General features: G+C 44.4%; 2 protein-coding genes across 2 annotated transcripts; one reads left to right on the forward strand and one right to left on the reverse strand.

Moving 5' to 3' along the window:
* Positions 1 to 2,818: 2,818 nt before the first annotated feature.
* Positions 2,819 to 20,584, forward strand: LOC310779910 (solute carrier family 2, facilitated glucose transporter member 4-like). Its single transcript, XM_083640422.1, has 12 exons — positions 2,819 to 3,067; positions 5,838 to 5,933; positions 9,507 to 9,667; positions 12,276 to 12,400; positions 13,050 to 13,165; positions 14,640 to 14,802; positions 15,932 to 16,020; positions 16,117 to 16,215; positions 17,456 to 17,560; positions 18,036 to 18,137; positions 18,310 to 18,513; positions 18,991 to 20,584. Exons 1-12 carry the CDS (start codon positions 3,035 to 3,037, stop codon positions 19,222 to 19,224), a joined length of 1,527 nt encoding a protein of 508 aa, XP_083496548.1. The 5' UTR covers positions 2,819 to 3,034; the 3' UTR covers positions 19,225 to 20,584.
* A 1,093-nt stretch (positions 20,585 to 21,677) lies between these two features.
* LOC310779553 (uncharacterized protein) lies at positions 21,678 to 26,395 on the reverse strand (the record flags this gene model as incomplete). The annotated part of the gene is made up of 9 exons (XM_083640077.1): positions 21,678 to 21,835; positions 21,921 to 22,080; positions 23,208 to 23,418; positions 23,902 to 23,987; positions 24,508 to 24,747; positions 24,831 to 24,920; positions 25,008 to 25,041; positions 25,203 to 25,266; positions 26,317 to 26,395. The coding sequence occupies 9 exons, from the start codon at positions 26,393 to 26,395 to the stop codon at positions 21,678 to 21,680; spliced, it is 1,122 nt and encodes a 373-aa protein (XP_083496203.1).
* Positions 26,396 to 26,949: the final 554 nt, after the last annotated feature.

Raw genomic sequence — 26,949 nt, forward strand, 5'->3', positions numbered from 1 at the left:
CGACCGTCACGATAAATCTGGGTGGGGATTAAGTGAAAAAGCAGCGCTTGCCCCTCCCTCGTTACCACCACTGAGGTGCCCTTGAGCAAGGTCCAGTGGAGCATGCTCAGTGGCCAGCAGATCAGACTGCGGCTGTACTGGTCAGCTTCCAGGTGTGAATGTGTGTGTGGATGTGAACAGGGCGCTCCTGAAATAGAGAGCATTGATCTCAGTGAGTCTCCCCCTGCTATCGAGTGTCACACAGCACAGTGACCACCCACACGACTCAGTTTGCTGTCGCATGATGCTGAACCAGCTGACCGCCCCTCTACCACACACGAGTCGTGACTGGGAGGAATGGTATTTACATCGGCTGTTCCTCCTTGTCACCTGGGGGAGTGGTAGAGGGCAGTCGCTCACATGGCGTGTGCACCCATGAGGTGGCGTGACTTCTGTTTCAGATAACAGTAACAACACACACACGGTGATTGGCGTGTCCAGTATGGGGACAACACAAGTGACATTTGCACTGTGACAATAACACTGATTTGTTTTTGTTCAAAAAGGTATCGGTGTGACTGAGTGCCTCTTTGTGCAAAGGAGCGAGTGTAAGCTGGATTTTATGTTTTTGAATCGTTTATCCATTTTTATAAGTTTGTACTTCTCAAGATTCAAGATTTTTATTGTCACTCACGTAGTACAAGTATCACGTGTGAAATTCTTGTGCTGTAGACTCCGTTTACAACATAGTGCAAAATAACAGGGCATATAGGTGCAGGAAAACAAGAGAAACAACAAGCAATAAGGCAGTAAAGTGATAAGACAAGTCAAAGACAGTGACATATTCACTGCACATAGGTGCAAATGGCATGTACATACTTTAAACATACTTAAACATAATTTACATTCTGTTTGCACAGGTGCAAATAGCATACCTAATTAAACATACAATTAAACATTAGACATACGTAATGGTAGCAGCTACAGTACAGTACAGTACAGCTACTACACTATTTGTGTATGTTAAGGAGTCTCGTGGCCTGCGGGAAGAAACTGTACTTCTGTAGTTTTTTTTATGTATTTTTGGCTCATTCTGTATGAGTTCACGTCATACTTTTTAGTCAATTGGAATTATGGGGGTGTGGTGTGGGAGGGTTTGCGCTGGGCGGGCAAAGTTAGGATCTTCCAGGAGTTTCATGGAAAAATGTCTGCCCTACATCACTCAATAAAATCCCCCTCGTCCCCTCCTCCCCTTGCAGACACACCTCCATCTCACGCCACTCTCTCTGGAGCTCCCCTCCCTTGCCCTTTCCCCCGACGCAGGTTGAGAAAGTGGGGTCGAACCTGACACCCCCAGCTGAAGCCAGGGCCCCAAGCACAGTCATGTGTGTGACTCCAACCAAATGTAGAGAAACCGTACACCATTAGGACATGGGGTCATCGTGTACGCATCCAGGGCTGGATCGCACAGATGATAATCCCCGCCTCGGACGCACCCGGCCCTGCTGGCCACCCCTCCGGCCCCCGAATCGAGTGGTACGCCCCGAATTTAGGGTCCACCTGTTGCCTTGGGAAGGATTAATCTTTTGTGTGTGTAATAGGGGGGTGAGCTCGTCCTGCGGTGTGCAGCTATGGTGGCTGACCCCTTTGGCATGCGCCCTGAAATAGAAGGGAGATTTATGGGTGTTGGAAAAGGATAGACAATGGCAGCCAGGCTGGCAAAGACAAGCCCCTTCTCGATGCTGGTTATCGTTGAGTCATAGCGCTGGACTCTGGCTTGGGTTCGTCTGAGGTCCAGCCACTGTGCATACTCACATGGGTGTCGACCCATAATGAAGTCTCCAGGACTTCACGTCGGCAGCTGATGCATCTCAAACAGGTTGCGGGTCTATAAATCAAATTGTTCATTTGAATATTACCATCTTGTGCCTTAAAGGTTATGAGCATTGAAACAAGCACAAACCTTTAAGCCCACAGCGGTGCCACACCCCAATGGCACCCCCCGCACCCCCACCCATATTCCCCTAGCCACTAATGCTACCCTCGAATCCCGACTCCCTAGCACCTTCCCATCCTTAGCTACGGCCCTTTCCCCACTAAAACTCACTAAACGTCCATGACGGACTGAATGACTGACTGTCCTGACTTTTCCATCTTATTATGACCGTGGCATGGCCACTTGCCCAGCGCCGTGGGAAAAAGAGAGTTAAAATGCACCACATCCTTGTCTGTGTCCATCACAGAGACATATCCCATGTTTGCACATTGCTTCTTTTTGCATAGGCTCCTTTACAGATTTCTTGCTCTTAAAAAAGATCAGCGAAAGTAATGTAACATGGTTGCAAAATCAGGACCCGCATAGAGACCAAATTTGGCCGTCAGCAAAACTCTCATTGGCCCACTAAAGAGCTCCAGACAGTGATAAGATGTAAGCTATTGTTTAGTCTGCTGGTACAATTCTGCTGTTTCAATAGTGATAGTAGATAGTAGTCAATAGTAGAACATTTCAATTATAATCTAAGGCAATCGTGTTTTTAGCCCATGTCCATCACCTGTGAGAGAGAGGGAGGGGAGGGGACCCTCTTGTCACCACAGTCTTGTGTCGTGCATGTTGGTCTTTCTGTATACAGAGAACACTCTTCCAGGCTTCAGCCAATGGTGGTTAAGGTCAAAACAGCTTCCTGCTTGCGCCTCTTGCCACAAAAGACGACCTCTGTCTGTCGCCCTCAATATCAGCCCCCCTTCCTCCCTCCCCTCTGGACACGGAGAGAGAGAGGCGTGCATGTGCGTGTGCGGGTGTCACTCATCTATCCCGGGCCGGACGGACACAACACAAACTTCAAACAAGGGAGGACGCGCTGCAGAAGATCTATTACGTTGGCATGCTCTTTTGACGTGGATTCTACTTTTCCAGTTGTTTTTTCTCAGAAGTGCCAAAGATCCTAGTCGAGATTATTTTCCTTTTGGGGAGAGTTTCACGTGGTGGTGGTCTCCATTTGGCACCAGAGACGCAACTGTCACCGACTGCGACTGGCTGTCTGGCGCTGTCAAAGTCATGCCGGCCGGGTTTCAGCAGCTCGGAGGGGAGGTAATTTCAAAAAATCTTTTTGATGATGCGTAAAAGCGGTGTGGTGAAATGTATATACTGTCTGTGAGAAAGTCCATGCGCATTTCCACATTGTGCCATGCGCGCATTTCCATTGATTTTACGCACGGGTCTATGTCTGTAGTAGGCTGCATTATACCTAAGCTTATGTAATGTTCCTAAGATAACTTAAAAACTTTGTTGTCTTGGAACACATTTACCTAATAGAAGAAGAAGAAAAAAAACGACAAATCCGCTATATATATATATATATATATATATATATATATATATATATATATATATATATATATATATATATATATAACTTTCCTCATCATTAACATATACCCCCCCCAAGTGCCATACAATAGACTAGTCGATATGTGTTTTAAAAGGATTTGTTCAGCAATATAGGCCATACCATAGGCTACGTAGGTGATCCATTCCAGACCCGAGAGAGCAACAGCCATCTACAACCCACAACTAACTTCAAGAAACTAACATCAAGCCTGACCTGACTTGGCTTTGGCCCTTATTTAGTTCTGACCTTGAGCAGGCAAATATGTGCTTACAGGTCAGAGCTAAGCAGCAGTTTATTAGGATTGTCAGGCCACCTGGTCTGACTGGTTTCTCTTCACCACTCACATAAACAAAACCCTCTTGTCCCCTCCAGCTCTGTTTGACAATTCATTATCAGTGCTCGCTCGACCAGATTGGTCCTGGTTGCTGTGAGTGTAGCTTTGAAACCCACGAGATCCACCATGAAGCAGAACTGACATGTTATTCCTGTGATCTTGGACAGTTTTGGGTCCTAATAAAGTCTCTCCCTTCCCCAGTTTGAAACAGGAGTCCTGAAGCTGCTCCACTGACAATAAACAGGAGGCTGACTGTGTATTCCTGATATGGGTACATTTACTGGTCCAGAAATGTTAGCATCACTATTTCATAAATCCCCGTAGTGTGGAAACTCAAACAAAGCCAAAACAAACACTTGGTGAAACAGGTCTCCCTTTTAGTATCAAGGGACCATATCCCATGCAGTCTTGGTCAACTCTTGAAAACTGTTCATATGCACATACGATCAAACTGTACTATTCATAGAATAGAATAGCAACTTCATCAAAATGCGATAGACTGTATGTAAAGGTAAACTCTATTAAACTGTAAAGAGGAATGTGTTCCTGTTATTAAAAAAAACAGGTAGGCTAGTCTACAGAACATGACCGACTGCCTCTGGTGCTCTACCCTTTTCTGCAGCAAGGACACACACACACACACACACACACACACACACACACACACACACACACACACACACACACACACACACACACACACAAAAACACACACAAAAACACATGCCCTTTTGTTTTGGTTCATGAATACTAAACAGTACTTATCTGGAGACTCAACACAGCAAGGTCAAGTCACAGAGTTACAGACACACAAAAGACACTCCAACGCTGCTGAATAGAATAGAATTGAATAGAATAGAATACAACTTGTTTTCTTTATTATTTTTTTCCTTTTTTACATGTTGGCAAAATATAAAACAAAACTTTTCTTTTTTCCAGATAGTACACAGCAAAGATGTACCATGTGTATGGACTGCTGTTTCCCTGTCAATCAAAAAGTTGCACTCAAATCTAGGGACATTTTTAAGTTACATCATATCGCTGTTGTCGGGTGAAAACTTTGCATGTCCAACTTTTCAGGAGTTAAAATAAACAGCTTTGTTTTTTAGCCTGATTTTTTTTTTGCAAGGTTTTCCTAAACTCAAGTGTAGAGCTTCCTCATCCCACAGAGGAAGATGTCATCCTCCCAATTAAGATAAAACATGAAAATCGTCAAAATTGGAGCCACAAAGTTTGCGCAAGACAACAACGATATCTTACTAATCCCCCTAACTCTACTACAGAAGGTGTTTGGTCAGGAAATGACAATGAAACATCCAAAAGAACTCACCTGAGGCTCAAGTCTTTATCTGATTCATGTCAACTTTGGGTTTTCAGTCTCTCGAGTCGTTAGTTAGCGACACAATCCTTGTTGCTATAAGTAACTGATCTGACCAAAATCTCACAACCAGACCTCAACTGTCTTTTATTTAATAAAAAAAGAAAACAATTCTATATTTTGCTACACTGTATTGGGGTTTTATACACCAAATAGTTTTTATCTGTTTCCTTTACAAACCTGATGGTTTTTTGTCTGTTTATTTTGCTGCCTTTGTGAAGCACTTTGTAACATGGATTGTGAAAAGTGCTCTATAAATAAATATTATCATTATTATATTATTATAACACTCCGAGGGCCTCTTGTCAGTCACCGCGGAGACAGGTGCCTGAGGCATGATGGGAAACTGGAGGGAAGCTAAAGTTCAGGCGCCAAGAACAAAGTAGACTGACTGTGAACACATGGACCGCCCTTAACGGATTGTCTCTCGTGAGGATCACAGTTATATATAGTAGATATTAGGGCAGTTGGGCTATGTGTGTGTGTGTGTGTGTGTGTGTGTGTGTGTGTGTGTGTGTGTGTGTGTGTGTGTGTATGTGTGTGTGTGTGTGTGTGAGAGAGAGAGAGTAGAATAGATACATGCATGTGTGAATGACTGCCACAGACTTTGAGTGAATCGTTTCCACATAAGCTTCATTTTCATTTGTCATTTACACAGACCATTCTCATCACATTCATCACCATTCTCAAAGTACTGTAATATTGTTTTTAATGCGTTGTTATGCTCTCTATGTGTGTGTGTGTGTGTGGACCACAGATAGTGACTGGAACCCTTGCTCTCTCAGTCTTCACCGCTGTGCTGGGATCTCTGCAGTTTGGCTACAACATCGGTGTCATCAATGCTCCTCAGAAGGTAAGGCCGCCTGTCCTGATGTCAGAGGATCCTTCAGGGGCATCTGGGTAGTGTAGTTCAATTCCCGGTAGCAGTACCTCCGGGCTTGGTCAGACATTCCTACAGACACAATTGGCCGGGACTGCGGGTGGGAAGCAGGTGGGGTATGAGTCCTGGACACTGCACTAGTGCCTCCTCTAGTTGGTTGGGGCGCCTGTTCGGGGCGCGGGGGGGGGGGGGGGGGACTTGGGGAATAGTGTGATGCTCCTACACGCTACGTCCTGCCGGTGAAACTGCTCGCTGTCAGGTGGAAAGAAATGGCTGGCGACTGCACATGTATCGGAGGAAGCATGTGCTAGTCTACAACTCTCCCCAGAGCGGCAGAGGGGGTGGAGCAATGACCGGGACAGCAGGGGGAATTGGTCAAATACAATTGGGGAGAAAACAAGAGAGAAATCAGAAAAGAAAAAAAACTTGATTAAAAAAATTATCCTTCAAGGGGGGGGGGGGGGGGGGGGGTGTTCAACATGAGGCATGGTCACCAGAATAAAAAGTTGGCATTGTATGTCTGCTATTGAGATAGCATGGTGGCCAGTAAGGGCGTAAACACTAATAAACACTTGCCTTTCACACTGGAGGGCCATGTTCGAGTCCCGGCGGTTTTACTTGCCTAAATATGACCAAAGTTGTTAAGATTGTGTTATTCGCATTTAATGTTGTAAAGCCAGCGAGGTTTTGAAAATAACCATTTTGTTTCAAATGTACATGGAGATTGTACTATCCGTGATTTTGCATAAACCTTATATGTCGACGTTTTTTGAAATGTAAAATGCTGACGTTTTATTTCAAATTCTTGGTATCCTTGATTTGCAGACACATAAGATGCTAACGTTTTATTCTGGTGACTGGGCTGCTGGGTTAACTCAGTGTCCCCTGGAATTGTCCAGCAGGATTTAGCATAGTCTCAGATCCACGCTGTCTGGTTCTGTTTGATTCTGTTGTAAAAGACAGAGATCCTGCTGGTGGAAGTGCTCGTGCAGGATGCAGGAGGATGATACAGTGATGTTCAAACACACGTCCCTGCAGGAGGATGATACAGTGACGTTCAAACACACGTCCCTGCAGGAGGATGATACAGTGACGTTCAAACACACCTCCCTTTGATTCCTAAGTTCTTTCTCGCTGTTTCATCATTTTCCGCGAGGCGGTGCGTTTGACACCACAACATCCACAACAACATCCACAGTCAGTCAGAGCGTGCCGACGGTGTTTAGAAAATCAAGTGGGACAGGGGAATCAGCCCAAGGCATGTGATGCCGTCAACTGATGCAATGAGTGTGCAACAGTTTTGAGAGAAACAGAAAAACTTTGGGATGGGGAGTCAGTTGTTGACTACAGAGAAAGGAAGAGAGAGAGAGAGAGAGATGTGTATTTATATTATTTTCACCCCTGAATCTACCCTTACTTCAGATATTTCATAGTACCGTAAATTCCGGACTATAAGCCGCACCTTTTTTCCCGTTTTTTGGCCTTTTTTTGGCCCCTGCGGCTTATATAACGGTGCGGCTTATCTATGGATTAAAAAAAAAAAAAAAAAAAATCTCTCTTTTTTAGCACTCTTTCTAACTATAAATCCTATATAACTATAATAAGTTTTAATTTCCTCTCTTGCCCTCTTTTCACCACACTGTATGACACTGTATGACACTGTGTGCACTGTAAAAAACAACACAGGTGGTGTTGTGTTATGTTGTTTTGTTGAAATGTTAATAAATGGGAGCTTCCTCAAACAGCCATCTCTTTCCCGACAATCCCCTCTGTGCATGAACCCTTACATATGGTAATTAAACATTAAAACACAAAAAAAAAAAAAAAAAAAAAAAAAAAAACCAATTAAAACACCCGCGGCTTATAGTCCGGTGCGGCTTATATAAGAAAAAAATAGTCAACTTTGCAGGTGCGGCTTATACACCGGTGCGGCTTATAGTCCGGAATTTACGGTACTGTATGTCACACCAAATCGGTCACCAGTCCAGAGAATATGCATGTGGTAATGCATACACAGTCATACAGAGACATAGATGAATGGACAGTTGTGTCTGACTTGGCCTCATAGTATTTTGACCTCTGGTGATCACCTTTACCCGTCGCTGCTGCTGCCAAAAACATGACTCTGCTGCCAGATTGTCACAGAGACCCTAAAACCAGAATAGAACAGAGTAGTGTGAGCTGAGTGACATTTGGGGGATGGCCCTGTTGATAGAAGCGTATTAGCAAGAGAGAGACAACGGAGTTTGTTACTGTCAACATACTGAACAATTAGCTATACTCTCTCAGATCATAAGGTCTCAATAGAGAACCGCAGGAATGAGTCCGGAAGTATACTTCCGGGTTCGTAAGAGGAAAAGTGAATGGGGTTTTAGAATGGGGATTTCACTTCAATGCATAAAATAAGGTCTGTGGTTAACAAAAGTTTATGGGAATGCAAATTTGGGTTCAGCAGGATAATCTTCACATAGGCCTACGTGAATAACTTTTATGACTTTTGGAATGTTGATTAACGTCCGTGAAGATTATCCTCCTTATATAGCCTATATGTATATAACAAAGAAGAGTGGGTGGTTCACTCACCATGAGCAAGTTTGAATTTCATCAGACAGATTTTTATTTTTATTTAACCTTTATTTAACCAGGAAGTCACATTGAGGTTGAAACCTCTTTTACAAGTGAGACCTAGCCAAGACAGGGTCAGCAACGTGAAAAAAAAAAAAAAAAAACGTAACATGACAACATCAAGTTACAGACACACAGCAACATAGATGGGACTAAAACAAAACATTAACAGGACTGCATAAATCACAACACAGCTACAATAATTACAACGAAAGCACCTAAAAGCAACAACATTATAGATGAAAGTATAAAGTGCAGAAAACACAGGAGAGCAGGTTTTGGTGGCTTTCACTTCCTGACATTGATCTATTATTATTATTAGCAATGGAATTAAAGGGGCATTAAGTAATCTATGACTTTTATTGACCAGGGAATTGCAGCAACATTGACAAGCCTGTGGCACCTGCTTAATTGACTTTATTAATTGAATATTAAAGTCACAGTTTCACAATAGAGACAAGTAAGCTAGCTAATAATTAGAGCAGAGATCCAACAGAACGTCTAGTGAAGAGGTAATATGATGCAATTTATTGTAAACAAAATACTACTGTAAAAACGACTGTATTGAAAAATAAGAGAGCGTTCACACTCAGTAAACCTTGCTTGGATGAATTTAACAATTGGTTTTCTCTGGGTTTCTCAAAGATAGTTTATGTTTTATCTGTGCTTAGTTATTTGGAAAGTTCCACTTTAAATTCAGTTTGCTATTGTCACAGTGGAAATCATCCCAGAGGAGTGCTGTCTCTAATCAGGTTACCTTAACTATATGAGGCAACATGATCCAGAACTCCAAATCTGAATTTAGCATGTGACTTAATGTATTCTGCTCTGCTCTGTTTCACTCCTAAGCTGCTATGAGAGAGCTCTTAGTGGGGCGTTGTTTAATATGTCTCGTCTTTTCTCCTTATCTGCCCGGTGCAGATCATTGAGGCGGACTACAATGCCACCTGGGTGCACCGGTATGGAGAGGCAATCCCCACAGGCACCCTCACCTCCCTCTGGTCCCTGTCTGTGGCCATCTTCTCCATTGGAGGCATGTTCTCCTCTTTCTGCGTGGGCTTCGTCTCCGAGTGGCTGGGCAGGTAGGAGGGAAAATCACAGGCATCGACAGATCTGCACTAAGTCACACATTCCAGTTTAGGGTACCCCTGAGCCCTGGCGACAGGCTGGGGTGCCCCCACTGACACGATCCTACCCCCTATCACACCTCACTTTAAAGCAGAGGTTCTCAAATGTCTTTCAGCCAAGGACCAAGATAGAAAATATACTGGGGACCCCCTCATTCTGATTTGTGATTTTGGGCTAAGCTTAATTGTTTCCACGGTTACGTGCTTGACTTTTAAATTGATAGGTTTGTTAGATTAGAATGTAATCCATTAACCATTTTAGATTTAAAGCATAAAATATTTTCGTTGAACTATGGAAGCTTTTGCAAAAAAAAGTTTTTATTTTTATTTTCCTGAAAACCTTTCGCGGACCCCCTTGCAAAGTGCCACAGACCCCTGGGGGTCCCCGGACCCCCAGAACCACTGCTTTAAAGGACTGCACCTTAAATTTGGTGTGATTGTCTTTCTATATTGTTTTTGTCTTCTACTATTGATGTGACGGCTACACGCTGCACCAAGTCAAATTCCTCGTGTGTCAGATGAATCAGAATCAGAATCTAAAGCTTTGCCGTTGACCCAAAACTGCTGAAGAGTAAAGCTTTGACACAATGTGAGCAGAGTGGTGAAGCTACTTGCTAGCTCACACCCGCTATCATAGGCTACACATGTCTTTTTGGGGGCGGGTGTGGAAGTCCACACAATCACAGCTGTACATGCACACAGTAACACTGCTTTATTCACTTATGAACCAATGGCAATGCAAACCTACTGTTGGACAGACAGGTGTATGTATCATCTGTCTGGCCTTAATAATACAACAGCTCCAACCAAACTCTACACAAAACCTCAGTCCAAGCTGTCTTTGGCTTGGGCATTGTAAACTCTGAGTCAGGACAGATTAGTGTCCCCTTTCTACGTCTGCGGGGATCCAAAATGGATCCCCTGGCCTGTGTTCCAGTCCCAGTCGCAGTCATTCAGGAGGTAACCTGAGCCTGGATACAGACTGGGCCGCAGCACCCACTGATCGAAAGCGGATCCCAATTCTTTCCCAGCACACCGTGTTCAACTGGGTGCAGACGGGACAAGGTGGAGGTCACACTCACCGGTGTGGCTGGGCGGGACAGCGGGAGCTTTCCAAAAGTGCGCGAGGTGCAGCCATAGTTATTAACAGACAATCTTTATGTCGGTTTGCCTTCCTATTGGATAGATAGATAGATAGATAGATAGATAGATAGATAGATTTTTATTTCTGTGTCATGCACCATATTCAAGGTGCCCAGCCCGTCTGGGCTTACAAGACACAAATCATTCAAGTTCAACAATACAAACAAATCAACAAACAAGCTACAAAATGCTCAAACATAAACAAGACAGAATTATATATTCAGATGAACAGCTTTTCCATTCTGAGTTTCCAAGCCCTCCCAATAAACCTGGCCAAACTGAAGACTTCATCTCTGAACAACCATTCCAACTTCGCATCATCTCCTGACCAAAATAGTTCCGGTTTTGGAAGAGAGACTGGTGCAGAAACTGCAACAGGCAAGCATGGAAGAAGGCGTTAACATTTGTTTTACTAACTAGATGACGTGCTGCAAGTAATTAATTTCGTAATGTGTTGTTTTTTTTAGTCTAGGTAGTGAGTGAGAATCAACCTCCTGCCATTGTTATTGCCAAGCGGTAACTGTGCTAGACAGCACTGGGAAAATAATGTTTGCAATAAAGCAACTTTTTGGCAGGACTGTTCGTGATCACGGTCTAAAAGCAGCTTCAATAAAATGGAAAAATGTCAACCTTGCCAGCAATGGTCAGTCTGCAAAGTCAAGTGTTCCAGTATGTGCCTGGTTGATTGTTGACATTAAGACTTTGATTACCTGCTCCGTCTACCTCTGCTGTGTCACTGAAACATACCTTCCATAACGTTTCCCTTTTTAAACAGAAGGAACAGCTCCTGATTGCAGTTAGGAGCTCAGTAACTGACTGAAGTCTTCTTTGTGTCACACTGCCCTCTGGAGGCTAACAGATAACAATGTGAATGTCTTTTCAGTAGCATGTGTAGTTCAGGTTGTGCACAGGTCAAGGGAAATTGGAAAGGTTTTACACACATCTAAAATATCTTTCTTTATTATTATCTGTTCATATTTTTTTGCTATTCATTATTTTGTAAGAATGGGTGTTACTTTTTCAAATGGTTAGTATCTCATCTTGCTCTTCAAATGCTGAGACAACTTATTTTCAGCCTAACAATTTTAGATCATGTTCTTTTCCTGGATGATATAAATGACACGTTTTGTTCCAAAATGAGACATTGTTACAAATGTGACACCAACATCAAAATGATTGGTGGCAGGGAAATAAAATTCCATTCCAAATAGTTATTTATTTTGCCATCTATATAGTCACATTTAGGATCAAATAAAATATCAAGGATTCCTGTGAGTAAATCGGGTGTTTTTGAGGATTTTCATCATTTATATTGAGCAATGATCATCAGGTGATAACATATAGTATGTGGATATATGGTGCTGTGTGTAGTGTTCTGGAACTGAATTATTGCAATGATGTGTTCCGTGTTTTTTCCCAGGAGGAAAGCGATGCTCGTAAACAACCTGTTTGCCTTCATCGGAGGAGGGCTGATGGGAATGTCCAAGGTCAGTCGCTCCTTCGAGATGATGATCCTCGGACGCTTCATCATCGGCGCCTACTGTGGTGAGCAGTCCGCTGGCTGGTCTCTATCTCTCTCTTTGTTGTTGTTTTCTTCTTTCTTTTCTTTCCTCTTCTGTGTGATCTTTGTTGTTTCTTCAAGCTGTCAAGTCGACCACATTTGAGTCAGATCATGTTTACATTCATGCAGGATATTATTCAAAAGTGCATAGTTTGTCAAGGATTAAAGAGAAATATCCTGGAGCAAGACACATACAGTGCTGGCTACACGAGCCAGTCTCTTACAGGGAGACACAGGTGACATTTGTTAGTCCATATAACACACAGGGAGGTTCCCAGCACAACGTCGTAGCAGCCTCCTCCAAAACAACTGAAGTCAATGGGGACCTTTAGAGTTTCAAAATAAAAACAGGCAAACAATCGCACTGTGAATAAAAAGACCTATAGCAAATCAATCAGCTGGAGTTAAGATTTGCACTAAATTATGGCGTAAATATAGGTCTTTTTGGAACTCTGAAGAACTGGTCCCCACTGACTTCAGTTCTGACTTCAGTTGTTTTGGAGAAGGCTGCCTCCCTGTGTGTTATAGGAAATTGTCTTGTTTGTTTGTTTGTTTGTTTTTGGATGGGGGGGGGGGGGTGAACTTTAAAGGGACACTCGTCTCTGTGTCTCACATGACATGTCCTCTCTCCAGGGTTGGCATCAGGCTTGACGCCCATGTATGTGGGTGAGATCGCTCCCACCAGCCTGCGAGGGGCGCTGGGCACTCTGCACCAGCTGGCCATAGTCACTGGCATTCTCATAGCACAGGTATGTATGACTGCACACTGTGATATCCATGGTGCACAAATCATAAATCAGATTGTTCAAGGATTGGGGATAGAATGAAAAGGTTGGAGGTACTCAGAAAAGCCATTTCAGTGCAAAGAATGGACATGTATATAAGCTGCTAAGCGCAAAACAATAAAGAACAATCATAAGATACAGTGATAGACTACATGCAGATTCATCATCAGGTCGAGTGGGTTCCTCGGGCAATGATGGATCTCCATTCCTCCCTCGCCTGCATACACGTTCCAATTTCTCCTGCAGTCAGCCCGGTGTCTCGCCTTAAAGTGTCCACATATGTTAGTTGCTGTCTTCCCCTTCTTTTAGTTCCGTGTGTCGGCTCCCACAGTAGCAGCTTCTGTGCTGCTAGCTCCGGATGTCTATAACAGTGCCCAGCAAGCCTCAGCCACCTGAATCGTGTCTTCTCACTTAGCTTAGGCAGCTCTTGGTAAAGATCTACATTTGTGATATGGGTGCCAGGGTCGATGTTGAGGGCATGCTTAAGGGCCAGAGGGCCAGATTAAGCAACACGTTTCAAGCTTAGCACTCTTCCTCAGGCAGCATCTAAAACAGTTAATAGATGTTCATCCTTTTGCATTGTGCATTGTGCAAGTGGCTTTCCAAAAGTGCAATTTTTTAATATATATTTTGGGTGTCTTTTTTTTTTAAATCTTGAACTCATGCTGTTATATATGTGCCGTCTCTGGCTGTGTAGGTGCTGGGTCTGGAGTCTGTTATATATGTGCCGTCTCTGGCTGTGTAGGTGCTGGGTCTGGAGTCTGTTATATATGTGCCGTCTCTGGCTGTGTAGGTGCTGGGTCTGGAGTCTGTTATATATGTGCCGTCTCTGGCTGTGTAGGTGCTGGGTCTGGAGTCTGTTATATATGTGCCGTCTCTGGCTGTGTAGGTGCTGGGTCTGGAGTCTGTTATATATGTGCCGTCCCTGGCTGTGTAGGTGCTGGGTCTGGAGTCGTTACTTATATATGTGCCGCCTCTGGCTGTGTAGGTGCTGGGTCTGGAGTCGTTACTTATATATGTGCCGTCTCTGGCTGTGTAGGTGCTGGGTCTGGAGTCGTTACTTATATATGTGCCGTCTCTGGCTGTGTAGGTACTGGGTCTGGAGTCTGTTATATATGTGCCGTCCCTAGCTGTGTAGGTGCTGGGTCTGGAGTCGTTACTTATATATGTGCCGCCTCTGGCTGTGTAGGTGCTGGGTCTGGAGTCGTTACTTATATATGTGCCGTCTCTGGCTGTGTAGGTGCTGGGTCTGGAGTCGTTACTTATATATGTGCCGCCTCTGGCTGTGTAGGTGCTGGGTCTGGAGTCGTTACTTATATATGTGCCGTCTCTGGCTGTGTAGGTGCTGGGTCTGGAGTCTGTTATATATGTGCCGTCTCTGGCTGTGTAGGTGCTGGGTCTGGAGTCTGTTATATATGTGCCGTCTCTGGCTGTGTAGGTGCTGGGTCTGGAGTCGTTACTGGGCAGTGAGGACCTGTGGCCCGTCCTGCTGGGGGTAACTGTTCTGCCCACGGTGCTTCAGATGGCACTGCTGCCCTTCTGCCCCGAGAGCCCCAGATTCCTCTACATCGTCCGCAGCCAGGAGCACCACGCCAAGAGCGGTGAGCGCAGGACATCACTCCACTTACTAACAGCAATCATTCATTATGACTAGAATTCATTATAGTCATTATTAGTCCATACCGTCCTGGGCACGCCACAACTCTGCACAGAAATGCTAATAAAGAGCTCAAGTTTGGGACATTTGAAAAAGCAGCTTTGTCAGTCCCGGCCTATGGCAATGCTCAATCTCCATGTGCAGTTTCAGATTGATTGGCCAGTCAATTATGGAGTTTTCCATATTTGTTTTTATACTTTTAGATTTTATTCAAGGTTTCCATATTTTAGAGTAGGATCTACTTGCCCCCGTGTCAGTAGAAACTCCACTGTATAAAACAGCTAATGCAACATAATCCAAGTGTTTTGTACTGTGCGTCCAAAAGACCAAGATTGACCTCATTATCTCCCGGATATTTCTTGACTGATAATGCGCACCCTGCCATCAGATGTTAGACTCTGCTTCCTACTGTAGGTTTGGTTACAAAACACTTTGATTATGCGGCACAAGCCTTTTGGAAAATTGTGATGGAGTCCCAGCCCTAAACCCAGCCCCTTGAAGGCATGAGTACCAACCAAAATAGCCTCACTTTGCTAAAATGCCCTCACTCCAAAAGTTCCAAAACTCAAAGACCCCATTTACACCTGGAATTAAAATGTGTTTTGGGTGATCAGATTGCAATAGGATATTGCTTGAACACATGAAAGTAGAGGTGTAAATGCACCCAAGACACATTGAGGAAGGGATTGTGATCGGATCGGCCGAACCACCTCCGGAGGTGGTCAGGGACACAATTGTGACCACATTTAACACCAGTGACAATGCAAATGCATTCTCAATCCACATACAACAGTCACCACTGTTATTCTGCTGCTTTACACACTATGGAGCTAGCCTGATCCGATCACAATCAGATGTCAGTGTGGGCACTGGAGACACATATTAATACCAGGTGTAAATGTAATCAGGTTAATGTGGTCAAGCACTATCCGATTGCAATCTGATCACTTAAAAACACATTTAATGCCAGGTATAAAGAGGGTCAATGTGATTGCCACACACGAATAGATCAGAAGAACACGCACATCTCATCCCTGGATCTCTCTCTCCTTCTGCCCCTGGCTGTGTTCCAGGCCTGCGGCGGCTGACAGGCAGGCAGGAGGTGGGGGACATGCTGGCAGAGATGAAAGAGGAGAAGAGGAGGATGGACATGGAGAGGAAGGTGCTAAATGTTCTCTGTTATTGCACTAACTGTTGTATGTATTATGTGGCAGCCTGTATGTCCAAGACAAATAACATCATCTCTTGAATCTTGAAGGTGTCCATCGTCGAGCTCTTCCGCTCGCCACTCTACCGCCAGCCCATGGTCATCGCCATCATGCTGCAGCTCTCACAGCAGCTGTCCGGGGTCAACGCGGTGAGTCAGAGGCTCTAGATTGTTTATAGTATACAGAGGCAAAGTGAACGTCACTTCCTGCTTCAGCACTGTACCAGAGATTTTCTTCCGCAGTTTATTTTCCCATAGACATTTCGTAAAATGCCTATAAAAATAGTTTTACTCGGTCAAACCAAACGCTTCAGATAGATTTAGAATCGGGAGAGACCATAGAACATTTCACTCGGACCAAAACTAAAAACAGCAACATTGAAAAAATATTTTCTTTAAACCCGCATTTTTTTTAAACGTTTTGGTCCGAGTGAAATGTTATGCGGTCTCTCCTGTTTCTAAATATATCTGAACCGTTTGGTTTGAACAAGTAAAACTATTTTTATAAGCATTTTACGAAATGTCTGTGGGAAAATAAATGGTGGATGAAAATCTCTGGTACAGTGCTGAAGCAGGAAGTGACGTTCCACTTTGGCTCTCTATAGCCAAATAAGAGGTATTCTCAAATTGCAATAGGCTATCGATTTCTTTTTTTCTTTATCCGTTACTTTGTTTTCTTTCTTTCTTTCTTTCTTTCTTTCTTTCTTTCTTTCTTTCTTTCTTTCTTTCTGTCATTATGTATGCATTTATTTGACAGATTTAAAAGCACATAATCAAATAGCCTATGCATGACGGCGCAAACACACTGCAAACGGAAGAGGTGTAAAGAGGTGTAAATTCAGCTCCAGCAGTTCCCTGACCATTCACACCAGAAGCGGCCTGTTTTGCTCCGCGCCGATCACATCCTGTACTGAAGAAGGCTACATGCACTAGTTATGTTTTTAAACATTTCATAATGAAATAGCCATCTCAATAAAGACTTTAGACTTTTTGCCAGACAAGTGCCTTGGCGCTTTCTTTTTTGAACTTTTGTGATCCCCACCAAAGAGCACCTTCATCGCACCTGTTTGGACCTCCGAGCACTCTCAACTATTTTCTTCAGATACTAAGCACAACTTGCACTGACTTCATGTCTGGCTGCCATTCATTGCTCACTTCGCCTCACTTCCGCGCCACTTCCGTCTCCAGTGTGTTTGCGCCGTGAGAGAGGGGTGGAAAAAGTGTGATCAATATTTGTGCATATTTTTGCATCGATGATATTGTCGTAGCTGATATATTTGATGTTCCAGTGTTTGAAGTGAATCTAGAAAATCTCAAAATGCTTCAAAAATGGGAATCGGTGCAGTGCAATTCTGGTATCATGCTAATCCGCTCTCACTCCTCTGACCAGATATTCTACTACTCCACCAGTATCTTCATGAAGGCGGGAGTCCAGAGTCCAGTCTATGCCACCATCGGAGCCGGCGTCGTAAACTGCGCCTTCACTGTCGTCTCGGTCAGTAATGAAACCGACCGTCATCCGTGCCTCGAAAGCTTGGTGGCTACAGTTTACACATCTCCATTCTTACAAAAGAACGTCAATTTTCAAGAGTGTTCAATAAATATTGTGTACAGTACTAGAGTGTACAGCACTGCTTTTATACCCGTGTCTGCCTCTATTACTGTTTAACATAGTTATCACAGAGCAAATAAGATAACGGGGGGGATATCGGTGGTCCGCCTCTCGAATAGTTCTGCGTCCAAACAGGCTGAGTTTGGTTTGTCAGGTCGAGATGTCTCAATGTCACTGATTGGGTTAAGATGGTACAAAGCTACGCCCTCAGGAGGGATCGCTGTTCTTCAGACTGAATGTGAAAATATCATTATGCAATTCTATTTCAGTACACCCCCCAACTGAACTTTTAACAGCTCCCATTGGCCTCTGTGGGTGCTGACCTACTGTATCTGTAACCCTGTTGTCCAATCAACAGCTCTTCCTGGTCGAGAGGATGGGCCGGCGGACGCTCCACATGCTGGGACTGGGCGGGATGTGCATCTGTGCCATCATCATGACAGTGGCTCTCGCCTTATTGGTCAGTCTCCCAAAGCTCTCTCCTTATTGGTCAGTCTCCCAAAAGGATATCAAACATCCTGTACTGTTAGAGCACAACATCTATCTATCTAACATATGAGAAGTCCATATGAGCTTTCCTGTCAGCATGAAAAACAACTGAGACTGATTCCCTCTCATCTCCCGCATGGCAGGACAGTGTGCCCTGGATGAGCTACATTAGCATGCTGGCCATCTTTGGGTTTGTGGCCTTCTTCGAGGTGGGTCCAGGGCCCATCCCCTGGTTCTTCGTGGCTGAGCTCTTCTCTCAGGGCCCAAGGCCGGCTGCCATGGCTGTGGCCGGCTGCTCCAACTGGACTGCCAACTTCATCATCGGCATGAGCTTCCAATATGTCGCCGTGAGTCTTTTTTGTTTACCTACGGCAGATGTGGCATGCTTGTACATTGTGGCAGCAGGCAGAGGGCGAACAAGAATCTACAGTAAAGTAATCCACTGCTCACTTGTTTGATTGAAGTCTGGTGGTGAAACACAATAATTATGTGTATATATATATATAGATATATATATATCTATATATATATATATATATCTTTATACACAGTATATGTTTTATTCTCTCTACTGTCTGTATGTATGCGGGAAGGAGGGGGGGATTACTTTACTTTTGTTTGAAATATTGTATAAACACTGAGACAAATATTGTTGCCTAATTGAAAATTGAATAAAATATATTAAAACAATAATAAAAAAAAGAAACAGACAATTAGCCTATTAGGAAAAATGAAAAAAAAACAGAAAGTGCACCAGATTTAGCAAGAAACTCATTTCCATCTGTAGTCCTTTAATCTGCGATCTTCCTCCCATCCCTCCGCAGGACCTGTGCGGGCCTTACGTCTTCCTGATCTTCGCAGCACTCCTCCTCTTCTTCCTCATCTTCACATTCTTCCGGGTGCCGGAGACACGGGGCAAGACTTTCGACCAGATCGCAGCCAACTTCCACCAGCACTCCCTGGGGGGAATGATGGACATGGACATGGACCTGGACCTGGGCATGGACAAACCCAGCACCGAGCTGGACTACCTGGGGGAGGGCGGGAACCTAGATTGAGTGTCCCGGCCTGAAGGAGGGGGGAGGAGGCTGGGAGAGAAAGAGAGGTGGAACTGGGTACAGCTTGGGCTGAACTGTATATTTGAACCTGCGTCCAAACTGAAGCCTTCTGCTTTTTTATTTTCTATGACATGTGGTCAACTGTTAATATATTCACATTAGATATGGGTGCCAAAGCAGAGCCTGAGGGGCACAATAATTTGGGTGGAGAATTGTTATGGAATCAGGTCTTTACCACCTCCCAACAAGAGGGAGACATTTATGGAGTAAGAGTTGACATAGATTTTCAAGGAGTGAGCTGTGCATGGTCACACAAGCTTTGCACCAGCAAACTTGAATATGAAATGTGTGTCTGGACTATTGAGGCATTAACCGCCAAGGTTAACATGTGGAATAGATGATAGTTTTATGGAGAGACTTTGGAATTCCTGCACTTTATCTACAAATATATCCGAAGTTTTCAAAGATGGGAGGTAGACCGTAGGAAAATAGCCATGGAGTTATGCTGCATTCATGTGCTCCTCGGATGGTCCCATTTTCCGTGCGGGCAAGTCTTTCCGACATTTGTGTCCATGTGCTTGTGGTGTCGGAATGATCGTAATGTGTAAAACCAAATCAGGGTTAATGCTAATAGGTATCTTTTCTAACTAATCTAAGCCGCTCGACATGGACAGCAACTACCGGTAATACCATATTGCAAATAACGTGAGCAAAATAAAATTTGTTTCTTGCCATCAACAAAGCATCTACTTTTGTCCATGTTTCTACCTCTATGGTTTCTGCATTATGACATCAAGTCGGCAACTCAACGTACCAACATTTTTCGCAGAGTTGTTCCGACTTGAACGTCGATCCGTTCATTTTAATTTCCCCAGTGAGGATCTCATTTTTCCGATTACTCTGACAGCACATGAATGCAGCATTAACCACGTTTGCCTGCTTCCAACCAAGCTGGGCGAGTGCCATCAACTGAAAGATTTTTACTTATGTTCATGATAAACTCATTGCACAGCCTGCAGAAATGCTAATTTGATGAAGGCAAAACCTGTATTTTAGTATTTAATGTATATAGTGTGCTGCTGTGAATGACAATATACAACGGTATGAGGGTCAAAAAGTTCCAATTCTTTACCTACTCTCAGTGGGTCTTTTGTTTCATGGGCAGATGCCCAGTGTACGAGAGCAAGATCTCATCGCAAGAGATCTTCTTGAAGAAGTTTGTATTGCACAAAGCCTTTCATTTGTGTACTTTTCTGGCATCCGTCTCATACATGTGTGCTGTTGGCGTGTATGTGACCACCTTCTGAAGATTTGTATTGAGATCGTTCAAAGAGTACCTGTAATTTGTATAAAGAGTGAATATTGATGAAATGGCAAATTATTGAAATACAGCAAAAGCCTGGAGAGGCTGTGACAAGATTTTTCAAAACTGGTACTGCACATGGGTTCAATAATTCTGAAGTCAACATACAAGTACATAAAGAGTCCAAAGCTTGTTTGCCGCACCCTCGTCATAATCACAAAGAAATACGAAGAGAAGCCAGATAGTTGCAAACATTGATTTATTAATTACAATTTTTTATTTTACTAACATTGCACATAATCCCCTCCAAAGAAAAGCACACTAAAAAAATAAGACAAAGTAAAACATAAAACAAAAGTTTTTTTCCTTTTCATCAATCTAGCCTCAAAACTGAGGCAATGGGGGGTGGGGGGGCTGGCATGTTTTAGAATTGAATACGGTGGTCGGTAGCAGAACTAAAACTCTGACTCCAAGAATGCACCACCAACCTCACGCTGCTTGGTTTTCCCCTCAACTTAAACATAAAATCAAGGCTGGTTCCTCTAAGTCACCACTTTAAAGTGCCCCGTCTTAGTCAATTAAAGAAAAATAGCTTGGGGAAGAACTGGGCTACCAAGCAGATTTTCATTCTTTTTCCATTTTTCTTTTTAAAGATGTACTTGTCAATTTCTAAATATACACCCACCTCCCGCCTCTGTCCCCTCTGAGCCAACCCCCTCCCCTCTCCAGAAGTCAGTGCCTGGACAGGGCAAAACAAGACAAGATGTGGGCGGGCTGAGGGACGGCGGCCAGGTAGGGTGGGTTGGAGGATGGGGCAGTGCGGGGGAGGGGGAGGCAGTGCACGTGTTGCAAAAATAGGTCCAGTCCCCCAGTTCACCAACCTAAGGACCTGAGAGAGAGAAAAAAGGATTAGAACACAAAAAGTAAAAAACCTCTAACCCTGAAACATACATTTAATTTCAAGTTGAAATCCAGGGTCCCAGAGTTTTAGCTGTTACTTCGCAACCAAAATAATAAGATGACAAGTCCTAAGACTCCAAATTTCCTCTCCGTCCCACTATAAATCCACTTACAGGCAAAATAAACGTGGCCCTCGGTGCAAGATAGCGGACGTAGCACCTCTTAACACAAGAGGTGCAACCCTACACCCTCACCACCCCCGGCTGACCCAAGGTGGCACCACCCCCGCCTGACCCAAGGTGGCGCCACTTGAGCGCGTGGGGTCCCACCTCTTGCCAAGGGTCACGTGATGCCGTCCTCCCACCAGCGTCACTCGGTTGGTGCGGGAACTGTTGTTGCAGCTGTCTGCTGCAGGGCGGGAGACAGGAAGTCGGGTTTAGAAAGAGCGGGACTTATGGAAGATAGTAACACAACACGCCAAGAAAACCAAGACATCGGTTGCTTATTACCTCAGGTGGTTTCGGTGATTTCGGCGTTTTAGGAGAGGTTTTGGGGGAGCCCTCCTTCGGAGACTTCGATGTGGATTTGAGGTCGGCTGGCTTCGAGGTCTGAGGGGGGGTACCAGGGTCCGAAGCAGACTTCTCTGTATCGTTCTGCAACGGGCACAATAAGCACACACACACAAAAATCAATTAGGACCCATTTATCGCAGAGCGACTAGACCGAACAGACAAACGTTCAGGACACCAAGCTCCTTGAAACATGCAATTAGAAAGACCATAAATCAACACTGATGGATTCTTCTTTGAAATGTGTGCGCATATTTTGTACGTTTCAGACCAGTGGTTCCTTTAAAACTATTATTTCGGTGTCTGAAAATCAAACGGCACTTCATGGTGAAGTCATGTTTCCACCCCCTTAGTGGTGCCTTTACGCCTGGCTGATGATCCAATCACAATGCAAGGCTCTCTATAGATGGTAGATATAGGACATATTCCAATCATAATCTGTGCTGTGCATTTACACCCAAGTGCCACAGATTAAAGATACTCACTAGGGATGTCAATTTTAAGCATGTTCCTTCCTAATCAATAGGTAACATTAATCAATCGATTAATTGATTAATTGTAATTAAAATGCCAAATTTACCAAACAATACCAAATGCGTTTTTTTGCTCAAACGATTTATTCCCACAGCTGCAACATATTGCATATTCCCACAGCATTGCATAGCCTCAACATAGAAATATCGATAAACATATATTGAACACGTGTGACAGCTTTAAGCCACGGGTGCTGCATATAGGTGGCTACAACTCACTTGAAACTGTGCGGCGCAGCTCTTCCTCGCAAAAACTCTGATGGTGATTTGAGGCAGTTGCCATCAACTGATCCCAATGAACATTGTTGAAGTGGTGGAGCATTGTGGTTGTAGTCATTGTGTTGTATATCATTGTATATGTCATCGTGTTGTATATGTACACATAAATAATCAGCGTTTGCAGGTGGCATTATTTTCTACTTTCTGTGCCCACTTTATTTTGCAAAAGTTGCCGTACTTTTTTCGTTTTCCTCTCTTTCCAGAGCCCAAGACGGCTGCCTCGTTATATTGCACCGGGTGCGCCCTCTGGCGAGTTTGAAACATACTTTGAAAATACACCATTTACTGACAGCTAGAATGTAATATGAGACTGCACGTTGTTTGATAGTAGATAGACAAATCCTTAACGACCAATTAATCAATCGTTAATTGTTCACATCCCCTAATTCTCACACTCACTTTAGAGGCAGAGGACTCAGAGTTCCTTTGCCTGCGGCGGCTGAACTGGCGCCGTGGTTTCTGGCCTGGGGTTCCAGCTGCTTCTCCGTTGGTCTCCTGGCCACCGGGAGACTCTGGCTGCTTGACCTCCTCGGGGCCGGAGGCCTCCGCTGGAGCAGCCGCCTGCTGACCCTCGCCTTGCTCTTCGGCACCAGGGCGGGGGCGGAGGGGCCTGTGGACCCCCCGGACAGAGAAGACGCATGGTATATTCTTTCAAAACATCTCAAGTCATCAGGCAGGTTTGCTTGTGTTAAAGGAGAACTTGACCGAAAAACAATGCCGACATATTTTGCACGTGATTTCACACATTCCGAAAACTGTAAAATGTTATGCAGGCATTCATTTAGTTTGACTGTTAAAGAGTCGATTTGAGTTAACTCTGATGTCATTCGTCATTGTGAATGACATCACGGGTCCACAACTGCACTCAAATCAACTCAATGACTGTCAAACTAAATGAATGTCTGCAAAACTGTTTTAGAGTTAACAGATAATATGCGTGAGATCATGTGCAAAATAAATCTGCATTGTTTTTCGCTGAAGTTCTCCTTTAAGCACTAAACCTCAATCTGAAGCCTATTTATAACATCTGGGAGTGAGGAAAGTATGAAGTGTGATGATGGTACTGAAAATGTAGGCGATGATGTCATGTCACCTGCGGTATGGGGGCCGGAATCTGCGGCGTGGCGCCCTCTGCTGGTCGCCCTCTGCTACTTCATCTTTCTGCTCTCCAACTTCACCCTGACAAGAAGCCTCACAGCAGTCAACAAGACAACTCTAAACACCTTTTAATAACAGTTTGCATCATTACTTTGAATAGACTCATCCTTGCGACACTTAAAAACGTATTTGTGTCAGACTAGGGATAGTGAGCATAAATTACAACACCAAGTTCAATTTAAGATATACAGATGCTTTTAACCTGCCAGTTAGGCCAATATGTAAATTAATCTTTGGTTTAAAATGTCAACACAACAGTCCCAATATTTAATTCTCCCAAACCACCTCTATTTCTAGGGGAACAAATAAAGTACTACTGCTTCCTTTTCCCTCACATCCAGTTGTATGATACATTTGATTTGACAGTGAATTGTAGAGGAACAAAGTGACTCAGTTGCAGTACCCTCAATTCTCCTCACATCCTTTCAGTCCGCACCAATGCACCATTTAAAGACGTTGCCCCCTGCAGGCACATCCCTCAGTATTAAAACCCCTTTAGAATCTCTACAGGCTTTGGTCTACAGGCCCTCAGCTCTCCTACCTCCTGTCGTGGTCTGCGGGGCCTGCGGGGTCTCCGCTGTACGGGCCTCGTCCCCCCGTTCTCCACCGGCCCCTCACCCTCCTCCGATGTGGGGCCCTGGCCTTCAGCGGGCCTGCCCTGGTCACCGGGCCGAGGGCTGCGGGGGAAGAACCGCCGACGGAAGCGGCGTTTGTTGGGCGCGTAGCGGCTGCCTTTGACCGGAACGCCGCCGGGTCCGGTCACATTGGCTGCTTCCGAGCCCTGTGGGACACCGGGAAAAATCAACAACGGCGCGGGATGTTCGTTGCGATGCACAGCGATCAAACGGGTCGCACGATTCTTACCTTGGCTGCTTCGATCACGTCAAACTCCACGACCTCGCCGTCTCCCACACTGCGGAGGAACTTCCTAGGATTGTTCTTTTTGATGGCCGTCTGAGGAGACAAGATCAACAAGTGTAAAAAAAAAAAACCGATGTCAAGCTACAAGAAGCTCACACACACTTTTAATAAGTCACTTACTTGATGCACAAACACATCTTCTCTGGTGTCATTCCTGTGAGGAATAAAAAAAAAAAAAAAAAAAAGTTACTGGCAAACTCCGGCTTTAGATTTCATTTAATTAACACCCTGTTGCTAACGAGGGCTCTGACAGGTCTCAGTAAAGTAGCAGACAGCATTGTGCATGGGGAGGGCAATCGACGGGGAACATTGTACCTGTTTATGAAGCCATATCCGTTACGCACGTTGAACCATTTTACCGTTCCTTGGACCAAGGTGGCTGAAACGACAGTGGAAGCAGCTGATTAACGTTGTACACTAACAATATTCTCACCAGCGAGATCTACAGAAACTAAGACCAAACACAGAAACTATGTTCTTATCTGACTAGTTTTAAGTGTAGTGGTTGCCTACAAGTAGAAATGAGAGTTGTGTGTCAATCATTAACAGTCACACTTGGTCTCCCACTAGGTCAAATGGGAGGGCTCCTACACAACTGGGCCACATTTATTTTTCTGGCCTCTTACTGTAGGTCAGAAGAATCACTGATATGGGTCTCTGAAAGCTGCACAAACAGTACACAACTCATTCCTAGTTATCATGAAGTCAACCAGATCTCTACAGCTGGAACGTACTAATCACGCTCATAACCGCTATCTTCAGATTCCTCAGCTTCTCGTGAAAATGACTAACACCTGTGTGTGTGCGCGCACCTGCGCCTCTGAGCGCGTGACAGTGGGGGAAATGTAGGCTTATGTCATGTGTTCACACCGCTAACCTACAAACGCCCATGTAGTTTGAATCACTCGTTTGTTTTAACGTGACAGAATCTGGTCAGCTGAAGGTAGCCATTAAGCACACATGTGCATCAACGGGAAGGGATGCCATTCAAAGCATGACACCTCCCATGTGGGCCTACATTTGGAAGTGTAAATGAAAGTGCGTTTTTCCAGCTCGATAAATGAGTTTCACGTCGACGTTTCGTGTCACCAAGTTATTTAAAATGGTTGCTCCCACAAAACCCATGTGTAAAACGCATGACACGTGTTGCACCAAAACCCAAACACAGCGCTGTGTCACAATTGATTGATTGGCATATTGACTGGCGATGCAACTGAAGATACACCCTCTAAAAGATACATAAGAAAACTACTTTCAGAAGTGGATAAACTTCGATTTCTCAGTTACATTGCCAAAAGTCGAAAACCGGTTTATCATCATTAAAATACTCCCGAGTTTTAACGTTATTTGATGGTTTCTAACACGAGTCTGGAGAGCCTGAAAACAAAAGTGTGGGGGGCCGGGGGCCCTGCTCAAACTCTCGCCCTACCTATGACTTTCCTCTCCGGCTGTGGTTTGTCTTCCACCGGTGCCGATGGTGCTGCGCTCTGCGCCTCGGCGTCGGTCATACTCGCTGTCGGTACACTTGGCTCCTCTGTGTCCCTGCTCTCTCCAAACTTTGCTCTCCACCACGGACAACTTTTTATCCCGACATCCCCAGCGGCTGCCGGCCTGAAGCCGCGCCCTCATTGGCTTCACCGGAGCCCGTCCAGCACTCTGATTGGCTGAGCGCGGTTGGCAATTGGGAGGGAAAAATTGACAGGTGGACAGATAGAGAGGTGTGTGACTGTTTATCTGCCTGTACAGACCCTATGGTACAGACCTACCAGGCCTACTATGGCACAGACATAAAGCTGTATAGCCTAAACTCATAGCAAGTTGCTTATCAAACTGAGGGAGGTTATATGAGGGGGGGAGTAGGCTATTTAAAAGGAGGGGGGGGGGGGGGGGCACATTAAACAAAGATTAGGTTGAAATATATTTGTGTTTATGATTAGCCTTAAAAAAAAGTATCTAAGCCCTTACAACTTTTGTATATAGCCTATAGCGTACTGTTGAGAAACATATGGTAACTGCTGCACTCAATTTATAACAGATATAACCATGGCCTCCCTGAAAAACC

Source organism: Poromitra crassiceps (genome assembly GCF_964638095.1).
Source record: "Poromitra crassiceps genome assembly, chromosome: 7".
Classification (NCBI taxonomy): Eukaryota; Metazoa; Chordata; class Actinopteri; order Beryciformes; family Melamphaidae; genus Poromitra; species Poromitra crassiceps.

Bases quoted from the DNA above. Each gene is read 5' to 3' on its own strand.
- LOC310779910 (XM_083640422.1), top strand. From the start codon at position 3,035: ATGCCGGCCGGGTTTCAGCAGCTCGGAGGGGAG. The intron at 5,934-9,506 runs GTAAGGCCGCCT...TGCCCGGTGCAG, and splicing joins TCATCAATGCTCCTCAGAAG to ATCATTGAGGCGGACTACAA. The intron at 16,216-17,455 runs GTGAGTCAGAGG...TCCTCTGACCAG, and splicing joins AGCTGTCCGGGGTCAACGCG to ATATTCTACTACTCCACCAG.